The sequence below is a fragment of the Dicentrarchus labrax genome, unplaced genomic scaffold, assembly GCF_905237075.1.
Source record: "Dicentrarchus labrax unplaced genomic scaffold, dlabrax2021, whole genome shotgun sequence".
NCBI lineage: Eukaryota > Metazoa > Chordata > Actinopteri > Moronidae > Dicentrarchus > Dicentrarchus labrax.
The window spans coordinates 27,859,963-27,885,293 of record NW_026136719.1 but is presented as its reverse complement, the minus strand read 5'-3'; the positions used below and the strand labels follow the sequence as shown (position 1 = coordinate 27,885,293).

The 25,331-nt window shown below is 41.0% G+C and overlaps 2 protein-coding genes across 4 annotated transcripts in view; one reads left to right on the top strand and one right to left on the bottom strand.

Moving 5' to 3' along the window:
• Positions 1–100: 100 nt before the first annotated feature.
• ap3s2 (adaptor related protein complex 3 subunit sigma 2) lies at positions 101–7,950 on the bottom strand. Its single transcript, XM_051379063.1, has 6 exons — positions 7,732–7,950; positions 7,081–7,172; positions 6,543–6,654; positions 5,631–5,702; positions 3,328–3,435; positions 101–1,220 (listed from the first exon to the last, which is right to left on the bottom strand). The coding sequence occupies exons 1-6, from the start codon at positions 7,798–7,800 to the stop codon at positions 1,095–1,097; spliced, it is 579 nt and encodes a 192-aa protein (XP_051235023.1). The 5' UTR covers positions 7,801–7,950; the 3' UTR covers positions 101–1,094.
• A 4,841-nt stretch (positions 7,951–12,791) lies between these two features.
• Positions 12,792–25,331, top strand: part of igf1rb (insulin-like growth factor 1b receptor) — a 47,145-nt gene continuing 34,605 nt past the window's right edge. The window contains exons 1-3 of one of the 3 annotated variants that reach the window (XM_051379302.1): positions 12,793–13,001; positions 13,643–13,760; positions 21,066–21,629. In XM_051379302.1, coding sequence (XP_051235262.1) covers positions 13,670–13,760; positions 21,066–21,629 — 655 coding nt within the window. In that variant the 5' untranslated portion in view covers positions 12,793–13,001; positions 13,643–13,669. Of the gene's footprint in view, positions 13,761–21,065; positions 21,630–25,331 lie in introns of all 3 variants that reach the window. The other 2 variants (XM_051379301.1, XM_051379303.1) reach the window with 2 other exon arrangements.

Below are 25,331 nucleotides of genomic sequence, written 5' to 3'. Positions count from 1 at the left end.
CTGGTTGACCACAGCCTGGTGACTCAACTCACCTGTTGACACAAAAGAAAAACTCCAGGTTGTCTCGACTGAGCTGTTCAACAAAAACATCACGATCACAGAGATTTGCAATTTCATTTATTTGATTTACCTTGGCAAGGAATGATTTTGACACAGACACATTCACTTCCTTGAGAGGCTCGACAAAACTCTAGCAGAATATGGCTTAAATGAAAGTCTGAATCTGATTCAATGTGACCACTAAATACAGCCAGTAAGACACAAACACACTTCATACAAACGCTTAAAGAGGCAGAAAAGGTCGAAGTTAGTCTGCTGCCTCTCTGAACAGATGTTGGCAAGATACTAACACAGCACATTAAAACTTGGCTGGAACTAAACAGCCTTTACATTTGCCGTACTGAGCACAATCTGCACCCAGGAGGACAATATTATTATTCACAAATCACAAGGATGTCAGAGACAACAATATATTACAGAGAAGGAAAAATAAACTGTGACAAGAGCCAAGCGGAGGAGTCTAATCCCAGTCCGTATGAACACAGATTTGGAACAGGAGATAAAGATGTGTTTGAGTTATTATAGCCCAATACAGAAGCCAAGGGATCCTATAACAGTGCAGAGTCCAGAAGCTCACTCTAGACAGGGAACGTTTTCAAACCTTGGATGGGACAAACTGCTCATGAATGTCAAGAGATTTAAAAGAGTTGAGCAGTAAAACAAAAACTGGGCCAGCACAGTTCATTATTTATTTGGAAGGAGTAGGAAATCAACAGGAGAATTAAAATAAAAAACGCAGAAGAAATAGCAGAAAATATATAGATATTAATGTTACTCTAGATGCTTTATAGAGTCAAACTTTACATTATTGTGCAAATCCTTCAACTGGAGCAATCTGTAAATTGTATACAGTAGAACTCAGACATAATCCACTGCGTATCTCCCATTCATGTGAAAAGAATGAGGGAGAGAATAAGCTGCTGTGGTTCCATAATACATATATAAAAACTGTTTTCTGTAGTAACAGCAGAGCTGGGTGGAGGGGAACAGTATCAGTAGTACATCAGCCCTGCAGAGCTCAGCTGGAGCGCCGCTCAGAATGGGGAGAGGCTCGGCACTTTGATATTGATGTCTCCGATGTTGATGTTGCGGGGAATCTCGGGCAGGTTCATGTTCTTCACGGCAGAGACAGCGCGAGCGGGGGCTGCCGATAGACCTCCCTACCAAAATAAAACAACATGGAAAACACCTTTAAAAGTCACTGTGTGTAGGCATTTAAAAACCACACTGTGCAAGGGTTTCTGCATGTAAGTGAACTTGCAACATCTTGAGCATACTTAAGCTCAATAATATTAGCAATATTGGCAGCAGCATGTTGCAGACACTTTTAACAATGTTGTCAGGAACTGTTCCTTGTACGTGCATATATGTGAATTCAGAGATGTGACACAAATGTGGCTGCAGAACTGCAACCGTAAAAGGAACAGTTAGGCATTTTAGAAAATATGCTTATATGCTTTGTTACCAAAGAAATACCATAGATCCAACCTGCCCTAAAACCTCAATGTTTTTTGTGGTAGGCTATAGTTTTTGTACAGATGAAACTGTGATACAATGTGTTAATAAGCGAGCTTTAGAGGTGCTGCTGGACAGATTTTGTCATATTGCTATCTCTCCGTTTGCAGTCTTTATGCTTAGCTAAGCTAATAGGCGGCTGCATATATGACAAAAAAAACACACCTAACCCTAAAAAAATTCTAACAAAAGGTTTCTCAGCTGATTTTTGTAATATTAGGTGTCCTTAATAACATACTAACTACTTAAGGGAAATTGTACTTATTTTTAATATATAATTGTACTTGTAATCACTAATCTATCATGCAAATGTGCTAATTAGAATATTACATGGCCAACACATGCATCAAGCACCAGTATTCCTGGTCTAGGAGGAATACAAAGGACTTTTTGAAAATGGGGCCTTTCTTGGAGTCAAACTTTGGTCAACTTTTAGTATGTTTTTAAGTACATCTGATACCACTGTAAACCACTGAGAAACCTTTTGTTAGAATATTTTGGGGTCAAGCCATATTTGCAGCTGACTATAAGTTAAGCGTCTCCTGGCTGTAGTTTCATATTTAATGTACATATATGAGAGTGGCATTGACCTTCTCTCCTAACTCTCAGCAAAAGAAAATAAACACATTTTCCAAAACTAAGTCCTATTCTTTAAATTCAAGAAGTAATCAAATCTACATTCCCTTTTGACAACATTCATGTTTCACTTGTTATTTCATCAACATACAGTTGAATGTGACTGAATTTCAGGTCCACTGCAGGACCTTTCCACAAGCACTTGAATGAATAAAAAAGGAAATACAGTCTAGGCCCTCAATTGCATTTGGACATAAAAGCAACAATGAGTCAGCCAGACAAACACACTGAATTGCCATTTTATGTAATGTCAGTCTAACATGTGTTCATGTGAATGGGAAATGTTCAATTCATGTGAAATAGGCGTATTTAGCCGGGGTCCAAGTTTTGACAAGGAAGAATAGATGTGTGGAATAATAAAGACGATATCTCTGGTTCTGCTACATTGGTCTGCGTCCTGTGCTGTAAGACTGCAATGCTGAATTAGTGGAGTACTCTTTTAATGCGTTATTATTATTTCTGTAAGTTGATTAATTAATTCACTGTTTAAAGCTTGTCTTTAATTTCCTGCCAGTTGACATTCCCATTCTTAGCTACTAATCCTACTAAGGTCTGATTGGTCGTTTCTTTAAAAGGCATACTATGTAGGATTCATAGATAGATATAGACTCATACAAACATAATCCCTCTGTCATCACTTATGACTCATAAGACCCCTATGAAAATAATTATTATAATTTTCAATTAATTATTCCTTTGATTCACTGCTTTGTTCTCGTCACTCCCTCCCTTTATTGATTCTCTATGTTGTTTGACCAAAGGTGCTCTTTCTGGCTCTCTTAACTCAGAATGGTGCCTTTAAAAACAGCAACAAATCCTGCATATTATGCCTTTAACCAGAGGAAACAGGTGTCAGTAGGCGCAACACCGGACCTGTTTGAACCCGACTAACCTCTTAGGCAAAGATTTAGGTTTCAAATCTGATTTTACTGGTCAATAAGTGAACGGTAACCAGTGTAGCAGCCTGGGAAGCAAAAGAAACACATTCATCTATCTAAGAACCTGTGGTATAAACAATGGCCAGCACTCGTGAGACATTGTACACAAGTTGCAGTCTGTGGATTAGAATATGCAAATAACACTGGCATGGTCCTTTAATGTGGTTAACAGACTGACCTCTGACTTCTCCATGCGGTTCTGCACTTCAACCTGGGCTACAATCTCATTCATGTTGGTCTCCAGCACCATGCCTCCCATCACCACCTCCTGCAAGATATAATGGACCTGCAGACAGACATAACACAGCAGGTGTATTAACTGCCTGAACACCTCTTAACATTCAGAATGCACCACCAAATGCAACAGAAAATTGTGAATGACATCAGATAGAAAAAGAAATAACAAAAAAGTACAGGACAGGATTCAAAACGCAGCTGGATGCGACAGTTTGAAGCGGAGTTGAGTATTTCACAATCTTGTCTTGTCTAGCCGACAGCTCATCTGTGTTTCTTTATACCAAATTATAGAGAAGAAATGAGAGAGGCACAATAACTAACGTTCGAGAGAACGTAGGCAACAGTTTCAATTTCTCTATCAAGTTCAAATTTGTGAATTCCTGTGGGCAGAAAATATTTCCTGGGAACATGAAACTGTCTATTGCGACCTACTTTAATATAAGGGATGATGAACTGGAAAACCATCAATGTTTTCCGTAAAGCTGTATTCCTGAATGTTCTCCTTGCAAAGAAAATGGACTATATCAGCTGCATGAAGTGACATGAGGGAAAGAAAATAAAATAGTGAAACAGCCTAAATATGTAATGTATTAATTTGCATATGTCCATGGCAGACTAGTAATATTAAATCTGTTTTAAAATCCTGCATATGTATGATGATTACAATTTTACAGTGATATGCAGGTCAGTTTTGTCCAGCTAGGGAAGCCCTCTGAGAGAAAAGGGTTTTTTCTCTCTAGTAGAAATATTTCCAAGTTTCATCTTGGAACATTCCTTAGGCCAAACCCCACTGCACACATGACTTCAATTTCCTGCTGGGAAAATTCAATCAAGATGGCCGTAGATGTGTCTGATGAGTTTCCAAGCAACACTTTTAGCCCAGCTCCAGGGAAAGAATAGGAGGTCTCGCTCTAGCCTGAACAATACAAAGCTTCAGTCTAAAGAAGCTTGCACTGAGTTTAAATGCATTTTTAAAAATCCCTTATGTGAAAAAATCTTTACAAGAAGAACACTGATGGGTTTTTTTCATTTTTCATTCTATGCAAAATTCCCACTTGAAACAAAATGCAGCCTCCAGGCTCTGATGAGGGAGAAGAAAAAAGAAAGAAAGAGGAATTTCAGAGCTGCAGAATCTCTCTCTCGTGATCTACTGTACATCATACAGCAGTGGAGCCCAGTTTGATACACAGTATTATTTAAAAATGCTGGGCCCACACAACCAAAAACAACTGGATCAATTACAGCAATGCAGCTGTTCCTGAAAATCAGCTGGCTGTATGGAAAAGACAAACACACACGACTAGAGTGCACATTACCTTGGAGGCCTTGTCTCTCTACAGCTCATTCATAAATACAAAAATCCTGTCATCTGAACCTTTTACTGAATATGGAAAAAAACCCAAAACATTTAGTAACAAACTGCAGTTTTGAAGTTGGCACACGTATAGTAAACATAACGTAGTAAACATGAGGTTCTGCCGGACATTTCTAAATGGAAATAACAGACTTGCCGTGCAAAGGCTTTAACGTTCCCATAGTCTTACAGATGAGTTATCTTGCTACATGTTTCAAGGTACGACACTGTGCCAAGTGTGAATTTAGCCAGCTGTGGTGAACCATACACACGTGTACACATGTGAGGAAGAGTATGTGCTTTCAATGGATTTACTTGCCAAGGAAAATGTTTAAATGCTGACGCTGACCAACTACTGGCCTCAACTAACCTAGACTTAACTGACTGAGTCACCACTTCCTGCAGCTGCTACACAGCTCAAGGCAGAATATTCTTGTACTTATTTTACAGTGAAGTCTACACTGACAGCAGATCAACATCAAATATGAAAGTTGTTGGGTGCCCGGTTAGCTCAGTGGGTAGAGCTGAGTCCTTGCTGCAGCGGCCTAGGGTTCGAATCCGACCTGCGGCCCTTTGCTGCGTTTCATCCCCTCTCTCTGCCCCCCTTCCCTGTCTGTCTTCAGCTGTCACTATCATAAAGGCAATAAAAGGCCCAAAAAATACTTAAAAAATAAAAAAATAAAAAAAAATATATGAAAGTTGTTGTCCCAGAAGTTAAAAACCTGACACTGGAGAAGGGTATAATTCAGCGGGTCAAACTGCTGATCAGCTGCTGAGAACTCCAGGTCTAAGGAAAAGCTACTCATAAGCTGTGGCACAAACAGCAGAAATGGGCAGAGGAAACACTTGAAGATGAGCATTATATAAAAGGCCAAAATGTCCACACACACCTTGTCCATGTGGAATATGAGGTCCAGTTCACAGACGTTTTCAAAGCATTTGTCCAGCGTTTCCACAAACACCTGCAAAGAAGAGGATTTGGACAGTCAGACATCTCTCAAATAAACACCTGTGTTTGGTGGTGACTGATTTTAGATATCATACAAATACTGATGACAGTAGTACGGGTGAGGTGGGTTTGGGTTTAATGCGTATCAGTGTGGGATCAAAGCTGTAAACTGGTAAAGTTTCACAAGTTATTTATTGAGAGTATTCCTACTTTTGTATTATGTTTTAGTTTCTGTGAATTTTAGTGTTTTGTCCGTTAGTCTCCATGACATCATTCTCCTGTATTGATTACGAAGAATTGTGCCGATACACATCTCATGTCAGTGATGAGTGGGAGGTTGAGCATGTTGATTCACTTTTTCCACAAAGGTTGCTTAACCTTTAAGGGCATCAATTGTTTAATAAGTGGATGACTTATGTCTCTTGTGTGTTGCCACAATTTCCCCACAGGTGCAATAAAGAAGTGATGCAAGATTTCTGCTCTCATTAAAACATAATGCATCAGCACTTCATGTGATGACTTAGTGGAGCTGTCTGTACAGCTTGTGACTGTGATGTCATTGTTTCCTCATTTATATTGTACAACTGTCTTATCCAGAAAGATTTCCACTGAGATCAACAATTGAGTAAGTTTAATTTCCAAGATCCCCAACCAGTACAGCGTCATTTAATAGAAGGGGGCTTGTTAAGTAGGTCAAGGGAGAGATAAAATGTCTTCTTTTCAATCTTGGACTATTGCATAAGCTAAGTGAGGGTGATGTGGCAAAAAAAAAAAAAAGGTGGTGATGCATTTTTGCTTCAAAAACTGCAAATGAAATATGTCTATAAAACAACGGAGTAAAGTAGAAGCTGACCTGGATCAGGTCCAGAATGCCGAGCTCACTCTCAGACGAGTCCACACAGAAGACAAAGTAGAGGGTCGCGTAGTGCCGGTAAATCAGCTTGTAGTCGGAGCCACCGATGAGGCTGCAAATAGATTAAAATGCTCCTTTAGAGGCAAAAGGCAGGTCTAGCTTCATGCTGTGAGTAATTGTGCCAGCTAGAATGAAGCTTGGTCAAATAGATAATTGTATACAACTGATAGTTGGGGTTCGGAGTGTAAATGAGTTGATTGGAGAAATGAAAGAAGTGACTGAGACCCAGTCTAAATTTGTGGGTTTGCCTCCATCTGATGGCTGAAGTCATGCAACTGCATCTGCAGTCAGCTGCTGACCCACTGTGCCAGCTGCAGTAGTGACACCAAACCAAACTGAGAAAGCCCACAATAGTGGCCCCGAAATCAGTCCACTTACAGCCTCTTTTCTAATAGCAACACACATGTGACAGTCTGCAGTACAAAGACATGATTAGCCATTGACAATGTACTGAATACTGAATCACAGCAGTACTTGCCTCCCACCCTCCAAGAAGTTGCAGACGTTGTCGTCTCTTTTAGACACCAAATGGAAAGTCTCCCGAATGATCTGCTGCTGCATGTCCTCCGCCTGCAAGAGAAACATGTCACACAGTCCACTAAGTTCTAGGAAATGTGGTGGTTAATAAACTCACTGCACAGGCAGCCCACCACCATTATTCTGAGCCATACTCTTCAACATTGAGTTGGCTGATGGAGTGGTGAACTGTGGCCACTGAATTCTTTCATTACCTTAAACTGAACAGTGACATTACAATGACAATGTAATGCAACAGTATCTACCAAAGCACAAGTTACTGGAAGGTTTATTATTACAGAGCCATTTTACAGTTTGCAGTGACAGTATTAAAACACAGCGTTTACTATCTAACTGGGCCGATGAGCCAGTGGGTACAGTGTGGATTGTCTCCGTTATAAAGAGAGATCTCTGACTGAACAGGAGGGAACCGAAACTACAAGGGTCCAACACTGCAAGCTAGCGTCGGCTAACGTTATTTGTCAACAAGTTGTTGACAAAACATGTTAGACAACACACACACCGATCGAGACCGTGCTAGCATATGTGCTGTGGGTGATTACCGACGGGCTGAGAGCCACAGAGAAATGCTAATGTTTTGAAAAATACTCACAAAATACTGATAGAATCTGATCAGCCGCGGTTTCCCGTGGTTGTTAAATATCAAGATGGCTTTAATCATCTTTAGTCTGTGGGGTGGTCGAATCACAATGTGAAGCAGGAGTTGGAATATGAAGGTTTTGACAGTTTTTTGACGACGTTAGCTAGAAGTGCTTCACGGCCTCTCAGCTGCCGGACGACTTCTTCCGTGTACATCCGGTTGTGTCTCCACATTAAGCACTCGACCGTGAACGAACATGTCCAATAGTTTGTTCCGGGCAGGTCATTGAGTTCGTCTACATGCGCACCAGTAGGTTATCCTACTGATGAGTGGTGATGATCAGGCTTCCAGTTTGGCTATCTGTTGCGCATGCAGACATAATATCTTGGTTTTGAGGACTTGGTAAGACCAATAAAACCCAGGATACTGTCTGAGGCACGTAAACACTGACTCCATCATCAGATACTGCAAAACGTCCTAAATGAACAAAACAACAACAACAAGGAGAAGGCTCCAAACTGGATACTAATGCATATTAAGCACTCATGGAAACATGAGCCTTGATTCTTTCATTAAAATGTGTAAATCTATGTGAAGTGAAACGTGTCTTTTATACATGTTGTAATATAATGTAATATACACAAACTGTGGTTAACAATGAGTCAGACACAACTGAACAATCATGGTTCAGAGATGATGAGTAGGATCAAATGTGGCTGGATGAATGTGAATATAACTAAATGTATACATTGTGGATTACAGTCACTCTAATTATCATCCTGGAATATAGAAACTGTTGCACAAACTCTCAAAACACATCTGTAGACTTTAGACATCTTAAGATATAATACACTCGCAGTTATATATGTGTGGAGTCAATTCCCCTGTGAACACTGATGAGGGTTTACGTTTCTCTCTTTGCGTTCCCCATGTGTCATCAGGAGTTCTGAGACTTTTTCCCACTGCATTACATAATGTTGCAGTCTTTGTGACTAATGCACCAGCAACTGAGGCACCACATACAGTAATTACCGGACCCTTTGTACCTTTGTCGGCTGCTTGCCTCGAAATCTCAAAGCAGTGATGTCACACCTTTCTTTGTCGTGATTTACAGTAGTTGGAGCTGATCAAAAGCAAAATGATGTAATGTAGCAGCGAAAGGTCGTAGAAAACTCAATATATACATGTGACTGACCACTGACAGTGTCCACAAAGCAAACATTATGAACACCAAACTGGCAAGCCTGTTAACGGTTCACGGATTCTAACAAAAATATCCATTATGATGTAACTGATGATGTAATCTAGTATAATAATTCATTTAATAATCACATATCATAAAGTTTTGCAGTAAATTTACAGTTTTCTGTGAGAGTGGATTGTATATGAATCAAATAAGAATGTAACCCTAATCAGGGTCATTGGGTTCATGGGGCAGCTGGGCAGGGAAACAATACGGACAGGCAAACAGTAATGCTTATTATTGATTCTATACAGACTCTTTAGATTCTGCAGTGTCAGCTTTTAACTGTTGGACCTTGGTGTAAGGCAATGGTGCTAAACATACATCACAGTTGTAAAGCAAAAATGAGTGCTGTGTGTTGCTTCATTTTGACAGTGTGCATACAGCATTCTGGGTCGTAGCTCACTGGGACACTTCAACAGAACAGATCCATCTGTAATGTTATTAGTGAGTAACTCCTGTGCTTTTCTTGCTTCTGTGTGTGTAAGTCACATCTTAGCAGGAGGTCTTGACCCAGACCTTACTGCCATATTTAAAATGAATAACAGCGACGTAAATTCCTATGTATTTATATACTATATGACCAATACTGTACAAAACAACAAAAACAATAAGTTTATGATTGTTTATTGGATATTCCACAGTTTTATATACATACATATGGCCTCTCTTCTACTTTTGTGGCTATTTGTTCTTTAATTTTCATCAATGTCCCGCTCTACAGCTTTACAAACATTCACACCTGACATTTTCGGGGACAACCGCACTGATGTCTGTTGACCAGTGGGCAGCTCCACAATGGTTAAAGGGTCAGTACCTTGCTCAAGAGCAACTCAATAATGGTGATGAGGGAAGTAGGAAAGTATTCTAAATAAACACTAGCTGGTCAAAAATGCTCATATTATACAGGCAGCAGTAGCTCAGTCCGTAGGGACTTGGCTTGGAAACCAGAGGGTGGCTGTTAAACACTATGGAGTGCTCACTTCCTGGGGACTACTGATGTGCCCTTGAGCAGCACTCTCCACATTGAAACATCTACAAGACCTGTGTGTGTATGTGATTGTATTTTGGGCCTATTTGTGTGAAAAAAGACTTTCACCATTAATTAAGTACATTTTCTTCTATTTATTACCTCTAAAAGACAATTTACCATTAATGGATTGTTCATGGGTGCACAGAATTTTTGGAGTATATCCTGTATGGTGTGATAGTCGTCCCTAAAGTTAATGCCTGTGTTTATGCCTATTCATGTATGTGCTATTTACAACAGTACAAGAATTTGTAAAAACAAACCAATGCTTAACACAATGGGCATATGCTTTTCTATGATTTCCCTTTGTATTTGAATAAGGCAGAAGATACAAAATGACTTTTCTGAAGACTGATTGCTGTGTCCTCAATATAAGACCACTGATGGGACCACATAGGATACTTATTTATGGTGTAGACAAGTTTCTAACCCCACACAATATAACACCTTACCTGTCGGATGGAGGTTCATCAAACAAAGCTTATTGCTCTGTTCTCTAATGTCAGTCCATCTGTGACTTATTGAGCCACAACTACACTTTCAAACCAGGGCAGCCGACATTCTGCACTGTGATACAGACCCAGCAACATCAAAATGTCAGACCACATTTCCTGTTCTGATTAATTCTCTGTTCTACGTTTTTCATCATTAGTGCTGCAGAGCCACCCGGGCTGTTGTCTGCATATCATCTATTATTTCCCCTCTAAATTCCCTTCCTCCTGCATGAGCACAGTGGAAAACAAACAGACGCTCATTAGCATGTGTGACCCGTTGGTGGTAAACAGGCTTATTTCCACATGAGTGCAGTGCGAGAATGGATTCCACCGGGACAGTCGAGGTAGGTGGGCCCGCCGGCTGCCTTCATGGGGACTTTAATAGGGACTTAACAAATGCAAGTGGACAGGCACAACATTCTCTGGCACAGAGAGGTCATGTTGGTACAGTGAGCACTTGTTAGAGGGTGACTCACTGTATTTGGACTCTTGGGTGGCCACTGATATTCACTTCATTTTTAATGTGCATTTTCTTTTCTCTCAGTGCTAATTGTTGGATTGTGACGGATGCCGAGTGCTGTCTGCCAGGGCTGAGGTAATGTGCAGCGTTCAAATAATGCCTCTGTGCTCTGCTCTGTGAAGTGATGAAAGCGGCCTGTAATTACAGGGATAATCAAAACTGTCAGGGGCTCTTCTATGGACGGTTTTGTTTACTGTCTGCTTCTCTCACAGCATCACAAGCTGCTGGCCCACCACTTCCCAAATGTGGGCCTCAGACCTCAAAAGATCAGCAACTGTACCTGTCCGTGTCTCAAACAAAGTAAAAGTTACTGTGACCGTGGGTTGTTTTAAAATCAAATCTGCTGCTAAATCTGCTGTTCTGTGTCCACATTTATCCAGCTATCAAGGCTACAGTATGACTTTATTTTCATTCTTAGTTTTGTGGCTTTTTTGGAACTCAATGGGCCATACGAGGCCAAGGTTAACATTTACAAACATCCCTCTTTAGCTGTATAGGTCAGACAAAGACAACACCGTCCCTGGGTGAATATCGATGACAACCTTTGATGATAGCAACATGTGCAAAGAAACTAATGTTCTAAACAATGTCTTTAAATGACTATATTCATATTTTAATATTACCAAGTCAGTAGTTTTAAGTTTGAACCCCTCACTCTTGTGTTTTATTTTACTGTAGATTAGAGGTCTGCAGTTGGTTCCACTCGCCTCAAGATGGCAGCATTTCGGTGTCTTTTCAGAGGAAACCCAGAGCCAGTGTTGTTGTATGAGTTGCTACCAAGACCCACAAAACGTAACTACATGGGACGGGATGTATTTGAGGGGCTGAGCCCCAAAATCATCCATACAATCCATATCTCTAGTGGTTTTATTTGAGTAAACTTTTTTTTTAATGTGTTTTTATTTTTATTAGGCATGAGACTTAAGAACAATGTGATTTTTTGGATTGTATTAATTTGTTGAAATATAATATAAATTATATGAATACAGTCTAAAACCATATCACATTTTTAAAACTACGAACACACGTGATAACAGTAAGGCAGACATAATAAAGACACTTGTAGGTTAATTTATATAGGCAATGGCATATAAAGACACAAGTGATATCTGTACATGTATGAATGACAGGCTTATACCGCTATGCCCTACAGACACACCTGTGACTGCGTAGATTGATTAAGAGTGTAATTTCAGGTGGTGCAGACAGACAGGATCTTTGTATAGGCAGCCCTCTGCTGTGTATTCGTGAGGAGCAAAACAACCCTGATCCTGGATCAGCATGCCGGATTTCCTTCGCGCCGCGTCGTAAACGGAGTCGCTACGGCGGTGAACAGAGAGGAGAAGCAAGCGCCGAGGTCTCACTCTGTGGAGATTACATCAATCTGTTATGGTTATGATTTGGCCCTTTACGAATAAGTGCGCAAATCAATGCTCTCGTTAAACCTTAGTTTTCTGGACAACCGGTATATTAACGAAGGTCCGTCCTAAAACTCCTGCCATCAAGTGTCTGGTGTGAATGCAGAAGGAAAGATGGCGTGGTGCAATGGCCCCTCTCTTACAAACAACAACGATAAAGTAAAGATAACGTTAGGTGGTGTAAATATTGCTCACAGTGTATCCTGACAACGACACACGGAGATCAAACTGACCTTCTTGTGATGAGTACCAGACTAGTCACTATGGTAACAAGCTCTCCTATGGCGGCTAAACTGCAGTAAGAGCGACGCCCACTTCCACAGACTGGAAGGCGGAGCAGAGGCTCGAGTGATTCATCTCCTGAGACAGAGACGATCTCTGCGCACGGCGCCGTGTTTATAGTGAACACGGGCAGACTGCAGACTGGTCGAAGGAGACTGTGTATGTACCTGTGCATTAATCTGCCTAACTACGCTACCTGTTCAGCTATCTATCGACGGAGGCCATTAGGTCACCAAAGGACTTGACCTGACCTGGGGCAATAAGGCCAAATACTGAATTGTTCGTTCATTTGAAGGTGAATTACAGCTACCACAACAACGCGGTGTGTGTGTGTATGTGTATGTGTGTGCGCATGATGAACGGCTGAGGAGGAGGAGGAGGAGGAGAAGAAGGAGGCTGCGGTCTGAAACCAGATTTTATCCTGGATATTTCGAAACCAACGTCGTGTCGTTCACACAAGGGGACCGTGTGTCAGTTTAATATGTCGCTGTATGTCCTCGACCGTCTGTTTCCATCCTAATTTTAGAGGGGGGTCGACCCGTTTTCTGCCTCCCGAGGATCCTCCAGCAGCGGGACGGTGAACGTTTCTCTCCAGATATGGAGAGTGAAGATGCGGATTACAGAGGAATCCCCGCCGCTAGTTTAGCCGCATTTGTTTCATTACACACATCAGCACGGCGTTTTTTTCGGCAGGAATAAACAGTGAAACTATGAATACTTGTTGTCTGGCTAGAGGAACAAATCGGTGATTTTGGAGCACGGTCGGACTCCCATTAGGAAACGTGAGAACGCTATCCTGCTAGCCTGTATGTAGTAGCTATTAGCTCCATTAGCCGGCTAACAGCTAAAAGGTGCTGGCTGGAGATTAAAAAAGCTCTTTAATAATTCTGACAAGGTTTTGCCCACGTTTCCTCCCCTCAACATATTTATTTACAGGATTTGGGAGGATTTACTCATCCAGTAATGAGGTCTCGAATGGAAAGGAGCCGCTTGACCTTGTTTTGGGGTCTGATGCTGGGTCTGTCGTCCTGCCTCCGGCCCGCCACCGCAGAGAGTAAGTAACGCTACTCCACACTACTACACATGGGGAAACATTGGTTTGTCCATGCTGCAATACAGCTCGTTTACAGTCAAAACACCATGTTATACTTACACATTGTCTATAAGCAGACTGCAGAGACAACAAAGTTTTCTGGACAATTAACACGTTTCATCTCTGCATTTATAGAGAAAATGCCTGAAAGAGGAGGGTATTGTTAAGAAATATGGTCACAATGTGATATTATGGGGCTACAGGATAGTAAAGATGTTAATTTAAAAAAAAGCATCCTGCATGGAAATTGTGTACTACACAGTGTAATGCTATATGGAGGGAAAATAATTTTATCCTAGTGGAAAAAGCATTTAAATTAGTGTTAGTAGTGCAACAAAAAGTGTAGTTACCGTGGTTTTGGTGAATACTGCGATATAGCTTGTATAAAGTCTAGTTGTAGAAAGTTGGTTTTAAAACACACCGCAAAAAATGAGTCAGTTAAAGTGTGTTGGTAAATACATTACCATGACTCAGCCAATGGAGAGAGTCACTCAAGTTATATATACACACCACATTGTCAACTCTGAGTCACAGTGTGGTGAATTTAGAATCAACAAAAAGTGGAAGGTATCTGTGATCTCAACGGAGAACCACAAACAGAAATAGGATTTGAGAAACACAAAGATAGGTTATTGAGTTTGGTTGCGCTTGGGCTCCTCTACATCCAATAGTCTGATTATTACTTTCATACGGAAGTAAGAAAAAGTAGTGCAAACTTTGTACAAACATAAGTCAGCAGTTGATGCTTGTACTAAGAGCCTTGACAAATCAACTCTGTATTTACTAATAGATTAGACCTTTCAACACAAATAAAGTTCAGTTTGTAGCGTTTGTCAGTGAAGTGAAGATGTGAGGGTTTTACAACCTGGTCCACTTAAAAAACAACAACATATAAATGCCCTTTTAAGTGAGCAGTGTTTCCAAAGTTTCAGCAACAAAACTGAGTGAACAAAACACAGCCCTTAACAGACTGTTAATTTAAAAAAAATGCTGTAAAGTTTAATAACAATTCTTAAGATTGACTGAAACCACAGCATTGAAATCTATTTGTCTAAAGGTGTTGCTGTGCTTTTTTTGGGCAGAACACAGTAATTTATTCACCTTTACTAAACAAACCTTGGGATACCTTGACCTTGGAAATATTTTCATGAGTACCAGATTGCTGCAGCAGTTGATCAGGTGCAGCAACATCCTCCCGTCAGGCAAAGTATGGTATCCACCAAAGGGCTGAGGTTTTAGATTGTACTCTCTGAAGTATAACTATACTTCTTTGCAGTTTTGACAGTTTTGTACCGCACAGGTGGCTCAGTGCAAGGAACAGGACCTCATAGTGACTAACTACTATATGGCAGCATATTGAAGCTCTACAGCTTCTGTCGGCTGGTGAACCTTTTAAATTTGAAGAATTTAAAGCTTCTATATTTATTCACAATTTCTTTTTATGTGTGGCCATCTGAAAATTTTCCATGTCTCCAGCTATAATGTAAACTAGGCTTTCTGATTCATCCCATTCATCATGACATGTTGGGGAGGGGTGGGTTGGGGGCTTGAACCAGGGTCTGGGTTTTAAAATAGAACAAGCCAAAGTACATTCGCAAGCAAAACAGACTAAGTTCTGTTGATTGGAAAGAGTGAGGAGCTTGTGAACTGTGTGTCATGGGGTTTACTGTTAGCCCCAGTGGTCACAGGACAAACCTGGGAGCAGCAGAGAGGTTCTCCCATCGAAATCCTACATTTATTCTCACTCCGGTGTAGAGCTGTCTAAAGGTGCCTTGTGTGGCTAAACTCTGAGCATTCCTGCTGGTTTACTGTATCAGTTGGGACCAAAGGGCAGCTGGTAGGTTTGGGTTAACCAGGTACAGCTCTGCTGCTGCAGACGCAGTCTTTCAGGTGAACCAGACGAGTTTTATCTGTCAACAATGATCTTGTGCTAAAGCTTCCCGGTGCATTTCTTCTCACCTTGCTTCTCATGTGGAAAAGTATTTATGAATACGTTCTCCCCTCGGGCGGTCTGTCACTAACAGGATGGAAATGAGGAGTAAACAGACTTGCTGCAGTCTAGTGGCAGTGTATGAAGCACCAGCTTAGAGGGCGTATTGCTTCCTATTTCTTGTCTTATGGGGCTTCTAGTGGATTTCCTCTGATTGTCTGCGCATCGTCTGGGTGCTGCAGCCAGCTGGGAAAAGGTTATCAAAAGTAAATATGTGATCTGGAGGCTCATCAAAGCAGCAGAGATAGGCTTGTGTACTCAGCTGTTTAAAATGTGTCAGTGTGGGAGGAGAGGGAGGGGGGCGTTATTAAGCTGCTACACCTGCTATCGGTATTTTCACTAAGCTGGTGCACAATATGTACATTTTGATCAGAAACCTTTTTGTTTAGTATCTTCATGAGGGAGGTCATGTGCAGTTCCCATGAAAGATGGCCATGCTGGCGTTGCAGTGAGGCCACAGAGGGTGAAGCGTCGAGGCTGAAGTGATGTAACGTCACAAGGCAGTGTGTCTTTTTACCGGCCCGGGTGTTGGGATTGTATTAACAGGTATGCAGCTCGCTGAGGGCTGCTGACAGTGTGTACTGACAAGTAGATTACAGAGAAAGACATAACCGCCATACCAGCACGCCGCCTGCCTTAAATCACACCGAAGGTATTTTATAATGGCTCACCAAAGGCTCTCATGTCCTCTCTAGAGAGGACTTAAACTCTCAGCAGTTTTGGTCAAAAAACATATAGTTCCTAACCCTCTCCTTTCCTTTATGTGAGAACCGGATTGTTTTCCAATTAAAATGCCAAATGCAAAGAAAGGCAAAAAAGAAATGTAAACACATTTTAGTTGCACATTGGTACACTACAAGCCACAGCTTGTGTCTGTGCTTTTAACCCTGTGTCACAAGCGGCGTTGAAAGAGGGCAACCATGAGTAAGAGTTTAGGACAATCTTAGGGCCTGTCCTCACAAATACGCGGCCTCACCCAATACGATGTCGTTTCGAAAAAAATCTCCGTAAACACGGCGTAGTTTCCAGAAATATCTGCGTCCACACGGATTCACTGAAACGACCCAAAACGCTGTAGTACATATGCCAGGCCTGTATGTGGCGCTGTGACGCCGCCACCCCAATACACTAAAACCGGAAGAGAAGCCATGGAGCATGCGCTGTTTACAAACAAGTAGTAGTAGTCCGCCATTGTTGTTGTTGTTATGATGCGTCTAGCGGCAGCGGCTGAGGTTAAAGGCTAGAGAGGCGGGGCTAATCGTTTTCGCAGTCCAGACGACTCCGGGCAATCCGGTCTTTTCGGATTTTCCCACTCTGGGACCCGTTTCCGAAAAATACCGTTTTCACTCCCCGAAAACGCCGTATCCGTCTGGACGCGAGGCCGATACGATAAAGTATTTATCCGGATTCGAGAAAACTTATTCTTGAGGACAGGCCCTTAAACTTGTTAACTTTCCTTTGGGTTTTCAGTGGAGAGAGGTATGTCTGTCTGTTGCCACTTTCTAAAGGTATTTATATATGTTCTTGAAAGGGACCATAGAGTGTTGGAGCAAAGCAGTAGATATGTGAGGTAATGATGTAAGGATAACAATGCCTGTTTTCCATTTCCTAACACACTAGGTAATATTGACACAAGGAGTGCACACTCTCAGTCTTAATTTGAAAGTGTTACAGTAGATTAACAGTGTATAAAATGTATATATTTTTGTACACAGTCTCATAATTCCTAATTCTAACTATTTCATATTTGGTTGTGAAGTAACTTTGAAGTTCATAGACATCAGCAGACACATGGTGTTTTGGTGTTGGTAATGACCTGTTGTGCAGCCACCTTCACCTGTGCTTCTCTCTCTGCTGCACTTTAGGACTGCTGTGACATCCGGAATTTTTAATACCCATTTCATACAGGAGGTGCTGGTTTGCGTCATTGTGTTGGTGTGGAATAGGTATAGGTATCTTTCATCCACTTCACCACACCTGAGCTTAGTTTTAACACATCTTTTATGTTTTTCATGTTAGAGAGTTGGTCACCGGTACACAAACACATTTGATTTATTGAAGTACAATATACGTCTGAAAAATAACGCTGTGTGATTTTTAGATGTCGCCGTTCCGGATGCAAAAGAGGCGTGACATGTAACACAACAGCGTCGACGTCTAGTTTGACAACTGTGTGTCCCATCCTTGCGGCCCCCCACTTTACACAGATGTCTATTTGACTACGTACCTTGCCGGCGTAACAGCAGAACAATGATTCTGCCATTCCGTGTTCTCACATCTTGCACAGAATGGCGAGGTGGGATTACGGCACAACATTCCCACTTTAAGCAGGCTGTATAAAAGGGTCTACTACATACTTGTGTTTTATTGGTTTTACCACTTACTTGCAGGTTGCGTTAGGGTAGTGTCATTACTAGTGTAATTCTAGTAGCCTCTCTTTCTGTGTGTAACTGACTCCAGAGCTGCTGTTGAGTGGTGCATCTTAGAGCCATTGAGCCGCATGACTAAAAGATCCTGATTTGTTAGATAGTTAATAATAATAATAATAACTTTTGTTACACATTTGGATACATGGGTTTGTGGACTTATTTGTGAAATAAGATGACAAATGAGGATATAAAAGTGTGATAGTTGTGCGTAACTGTTAAGTTATAGACCTCTTCCAGTATTGTCATGTGTCACGTTGTGCTACACCATCAAACCGCATTGAGAGGTTTGGGAAAAATTTCCATTGCCAGCAGAAAGGTTCAGGGTGTTCTTTTGGAAATTTAACTTTGTTCCACCTCAATAGCACCGTGGTTTTGGTATCAGCAGTACTGTAAGTACCGACCTCCTAATATTCTGTATTAAGACATTTACTGGTCTTACATATCCACATTTAACATCAGTATGCATAACATTCTTCATCACCGTTTTTGTAATTTGTTAGAAAATGTTGTTTTTAAAACAAACATGCGTTTATTATGACATAATTATTACATGTTACACTTATTTTCTTACATTAAACAGTGGTATTTACAGCCCTGGGTTGACAGCTAGTGTGGGAATATGTAAAACCGGCAGCACATTGCTCTAACTCCAGGTATTGCAATCCCATAGTATAAAAAAAAAAAAAAAAAAGATTTACATTCATTAAGCCTTAATGTTTAATTATAAAATGTTGTAATTAAGACAACAATCAAGTGTTTCTTGTGTATGCATCACACGAATACAGTAAAACTTTATAGACCAGCATTAAAGTGGTAGTGTGACAACCTGTTAGCTGGTTGGTGTGAGTTTTCCATGACTCACTGCCCTCCAGCTTCTGAAGTCTAAATCCTCCTCACAGTCATGTGTGATAATGGCCCCCATGTTTCTGTGGGTGCTGCTGGGGCTTTACGCTAAGTATTGTTCAGAGCATAGCACACAGGTGGGAGTAAAAGTTGGAAAGGCAAACACTCCACCTATCATCACCGATCATCATCACCATCATGCTTAACCAGACTTTTCCTGATGCGGGTTTGGATTATTCAGAGACCACACAGAATTCAGTGAAGTGCCAGTTTTACATAGTTTTCATTGTAGTTGTTATGGTTCAATGTATTACTTTGTGTAAATATAATCAGTCTACTGACTGTCTCAGTAAATAACAAAGAACTACTCAAGAGGTTAACAAAACAAATGTAAACAGATCTGTTCTACACTGAACATGAAACTGCATAAATACATGGTCTGACAATTTGTTCACATCAAAGAGCAGACAACTGTCCTTTGTTGTCAGTCTTTTGATCACAGGCCCAGACATTTTCACTTCTGCTCAAGATAATTCTTTAATTCACTAGATCAGAGTATGCAAAGACTGCTAATGGGTGAGACCTTCCCGGTAGGGGGCGCTATACTGAGATCACAACTGCTGTTTCTTGTTAACGTTGGTGATGTGGCTCAAGGAATGGGAATGTCTGTCTGTCTTTTACTTGGTTGCGCCACCGTTTTGGATGGAAATATATTTTCAAGACAAAACAATTTCAACAACTATCAGATTGCCAAGATATTTTACACAGCTGTTCACTGTGCCCTACTGACTTTGGTGACCCCTGACTTTTCATTTAGCCACACTAGCGGGTCAAAGCTTCTCTCATCCTGTGAAATATCATCTACTAACATCTAACATCTACTTGAAGGATTGGCACAAAATTTGTTACTCCCGTTTCATGGTTCCCAGGCGACACATCTCTGGTGATCCAACTGACGTTTCCTCTTAGCAGCATGAGGTTGACATTTGTGGTTTTGAGTGAAATGTTTTCACAGCTATTGGATGGGTTATCATAGAATTTACACCAGAGATTCATGGATGCATTTTAATAACTGGTGATTTCTTCTGTCATAAGGTGTTTAATACTTTGGTTTCTGACTAAAAATGTGCAAAGCTATTCCCATTCCCATTGGCTTCAGCTGTATTAAGTGTTAATTAGCAAATGCTAAAAAGCTAAAATAAGATAGTGAATACTATACTTGCTAAACATTAGCATGGTGAGATTTAGCACAACGCTGCTACCTTGTCTGTAGACCATAGTAGTTATAAAATTCCTCCATGATTCATTTTGTCCTTTGTTTGACATGTGGTTTTATCACACATATTGTATTTGATCAAATGACTGAGTGAACATGGTTTATGGGTAGTGTCTTGTATAGGTGAATAGTTTCCATGCCTTTTGATGTCTTTGTGTCATGAAAGCTTGATAAAAGCAGAAACAAGAAACCTTGGGTCATTAAGTGGACACAAGCGCAACAATAGCCTGAAGGCAGAGCAATATAAACTTTATTGCACTATTAACCTAAGCTTGAATAGAACCTTACTCAAGTATTTACTTTGTCACACCATGTTAAGTTGGCATTGAAAATGAGAACTGCAAGGCAAACATGTTCTGTCAACAACAGCACAACTCAAGTGTACTGTCAATATTTAAAATATGTATTGGATAAACATCTCCTCTACAAATATCACTATTTTAGGAATGGACAACATAGATTTTATATATTGTTGCATTTAACAGTTTATTGCAAAGAGTGTGTAGATAAATTAAGAAATATCCAGATCATCTGTAAGAACGTGTTCTCATGTAATTGTTTTGCTGCTTAGCTTTAAAAGAAAAGGCAGGACTATTTGATTGAACCAAGACCTCATATGATGATTCTGAAACAATCCCTGTGGAGATCATCAAATAAAGGAATAAAGCAAATAAATAAGAATGGCGTAAATGAGGTGTCCTAACCCTGTCCCTTTGCCCCCCCCGCAGTCTGTGGTCCCAGCATCGACATTGGCAACGACATCGGTGAATTCAGACGTCTAGAGAACTGCACTGTGGTGGAGGGCTACTTGCAGATCCTCCTCATCGGTGACAAAAACAACAACGTCAACCAGGAAGGGTTCCGCTCCCTCAGCTTCCCCAAGCTGACCATGATCACAGACTACCTGCTGCTATTCAGGGTATCCGGCCTGGACAGCCTGAGTGCGCTCTTTCCCAACCTCACAGTCATACGTGGACGAAACCTTTTCTACAACTACGCCCTCGTGATCTTTGAAATGACCAGCCTGAAGGACATTGGCCTGTACAACCTGAGGAACATCACCCGCGGCGCCATCCGCATTGAGAAGAACCCTGAGCTCTGCTACCTGGACTCCATAGACTGGTCCCTCATCATGGACGCGGAGTTCAACAATTACATCGCTGGCAACAAGCAGTCAAAGGAGTGCAGCGACGTTTGTCCAGGCATCATGGAGAACAGCCCTCAATGCAGAAAGACCATGTTCAACAACAACTACAACTACCGCTGCTGGAATTCCAATCACTGCCAGAAAGGTAAGCTGACTGTCACACATGATAGCTCATCAGGGATTTGAATTGCAAATAGATCATGCAGACAGTCGAGCCTTTGGCCTGATTTGTGTAGATGTGAATTTGGGAGTGTAATGAACGGCTCTGTGCCTACAGCTGTGGCCTGCTACCTGTCACTTTAACTGCTTTAGCTGTTGTGTTTTGGCTGCGAGGAAGGATGAAAGCGGTGGCGGGGGTGGGGGTGTTGTTATGCATGATTGACTTGTCTGCAGATCTTTGCTGTAATATATCTCAGGTGTTTATCCAAGTTAAGGAAAGATGAAGGAAGAGCTCAACAGAGGTATCCGTTAAGACTGCAATTTTGCCTCAGCCCATGTCGTTCTCGAGAGAGGATTTCTGAATGTGAGCAACTACTGCCTGTCAGATGTCAACCTTTATTTACAAAAAGCCTTGTATTTTAGTGTGTTTACCTGTACTAACGCAGCCTACTGCATTTCTCGCAGAAGAGGCAGTAGCTCACGTATTCAGGTGTCTTTTGATGCCACGAAAGTTCAGTTCAAATGCTCTTATCTGCCTAAACAAACTGAATTAAAGGAGTAAATGCTCCAGAGTTTAATTAAATTACTCCAAGCGCGATGAGTGTGAACTCGCCCTTTAATTTTGTGTTTACGACTGCAGCTTTTTAGATGACTTGTTTTGCTGGTGCGTTTCAGACGATGTGTTTTGGCTGACTGAGTGTGTGTGTCTGGCTGAATTGTTTCCCTGGTGACTGGCGCCTTGCTGCAGACTCAGCATGTTGATGTTTTCAGTCTTGTGACATGGAACTGTCGCAGGACTGGCCTGGATTGCACGCATGTACATACACACATAGACACACACAGCACAGACAGAGATGCAGGCACGCACAAACATAAACAGACTTATTACAGAGATGAAAATATTTCTGACATACACACGTATGCCTGGCCTGCTTTGTGGGTTGTTGGAGTGGCAGAGTGTGGGCATGTTGGAAAAGCAAGCAGGAGGTGGAATATGTTGGAGGAAGTCATGTTGGATGGATGGAGGGGGTGTCAGGTGGAGGAGCAGAACTCTGTGGTGTTTATCATTTCTCTTGTCGGCAAGAAAACACTTTAAAGTGGACATTAAAATCAATACCTCCGCTTTGTCTGTGTTGGTACCAGCGGGCTTTGGGCTCATGTAAAATCTAATTCAATAAGACAATATCAAGCCTGATAATTTAACCATAATCATCATCAGTAATATGAATGGTGACCGCTGTAAGCCGTATCTACAATTATGTCTTCACATCTTCCTTCCTGCCGCACCATCAGTAACAACAACCAACAGCTGTGTTGCTTTGACACAGAACTCCCTAATAGATATTCCATTTTTAAACATTTGTGATCAATGTGACTCCAAGTGTCTGTTTATATTATCAGTCAAATAAACTGCAGTACCTACATTGTAACATTACAGGCACACAGAACTTGGAGATAAAGTTCATCAATATAACTTTTATATTGTGTGAGACTAGGTATTATTATATGGGATTTTACTTAACTTTTAAGCCACAATATTAAGATGTCATGTCCTGGCCCTGAGGTGTCAGTAGAATACCGGTGTACAGTTTGTGAGGTTATTTGACTGTTGTGATGATAATATTGGTGAAAATGATGAAATATTGACATTAAGGCATTTTGTCTATAAAAACCACGTCTACGAGCTGTCAGTGATAAGGAGGTCAAGGTGTAATGGTGCTGATAAAAGGCCATCTTTTGGTCTCCATTCTGTTGAGACGAGACTAAAACATGTTTTTCAGATGGTCGGGGCTATGAAGGATAGGAAATAGATTTGGATGTTCTTTTTAAAGAGGTAGTACACACTAAATGATCACTGTACTGTAATGAAACAAATCAGTGCTGGTGTTAATTTTGACTTATTCTAAGGCAACAAAAACACAACAGTTCTTATTTTACACAAATACACTAATTATAAATTAAAACATACCTGACAATATTATATTCTATTTATGTCAATAAATCCTAAAAAATGTTTCTCACTGTGCCTTAAATATATATATATATATGCTGGCAACTTTAACATGGCTTCTTTTTCAAAACAACATATTTTAAAATAGTTGTATAAACACAAAAATAAAATACTCAAAGTATTTAAGTATTCAAAGAGTTATTTTTCAGATGGTTTTTTTTGTACAAATCAGAAACACATTGCCTCAAATTGTTGTCTGCCATGGTGTTAAAGAGAGTTCTGGCTTATGTTGTATTATAAAGGTAAAACTGTTAGTAAGAAGGGTACGCAGGAAATGGAGCTCCCCTCTCAATACACACTACACAGTTTGTCCCGACCGTAGTGCTGTTTGTGGTAAAAACAATATTATTGCCTTTTGAAGAGTTAGAGCAGTTGTGTCAGCAATGCACCGGTATTGCGGTATATGAAAAATTCCTATCATACGGGAAATTAAAACTTGTATACCAGTTCATCCAGTATATCATTCACAGGGGTGTAGCCCCTTCAGACCCGCCTTATGTTCCAAGGTTGTGAAAAATATAATAATGACTTTTTCCCATCCTTAATGCAACCAGAAATGAGAATCAATAAAAAAATTTTTTTTAATCAAAACCCTTTAATTGTTATTTTTCTTGTCCATTTCAATGGACATCGGGTCCAAACAATTCTTAAAATACCAACATCATATGACAACATCATACCTATTTTTTGTCTGTTAAATGTTGCAAAAAGTAAAAAAGAAGCCCCTGTCAAGTGACGTCCATTGTAATAGACACAGGGTCTGAAGGGGTTATGCTATGAACCCTCAGCACACATAGATACATGAGCCGGTAGCTTCGCTACAACACAGGTACCGCACAGAAACCTCTACAAAAGGCCATGAATGTGCCTCTAGTGACTGTAAATGCTCCAGTGGACTGTGTTTCCAACGTGGACGCAGTGTCTGACAGTAGCTGCTCATGACTGGTTAGCTCTGACTACCAGCTCGCTGCTCCACATTGAACGGTGGCCAGTCTGTCACTCACCGCCGTTGGTGTCGGGGCCACGCCCGCTACACTGCCTGTCCTTTGCAGGGAGCTAGCAGAATTGTGGGTTGCAGTTACACTTTAAATAGCCAACAACTAATGCCGAATAGCTAGTAGTACTTCTATTAACAGTGTTGGCCCGACAGCTGCCACTCTTACGGTTTCTCTTACTACTGCCTCCATTTCTGAGCAATCTGCTGCTGCTAGTATAACTTAATTGTATTTTATTATTATTGTTATTATTATTACTTCTACTATTACCTCTGTAAAACTACAGCAGTGACTATCGATACTGCTTGCTTGGTCTACCAACTGCTGCTTCTAAAACCACTGTTAGCCACTTCTGAACGTACTAATGCTGAGGCCACATTCTTCTTGTTTGCAGCTGTATGATGAGATGTCAGATCCCAGCAGACACACACATACAGACAAGAAATAGGAGGAAAAGTCTCAGGAGAATGAATGTAGGCAACACACCACTATCCTTAGACATGAGGGGGATCCAGATAAGTTTAACACACTGTCCTCGGCCATATCTCTGAACCTGCCCGACTAATGTGTTTGGGTTCAGTTGGCATCTTCCTGTCCGAGACGTTGACATGTTTTGTTGACTCGGTTTAAGCAGACTAAATATAGAGGAAGTGGAGAAGGACCCCCGTGAAGATGCATAAGC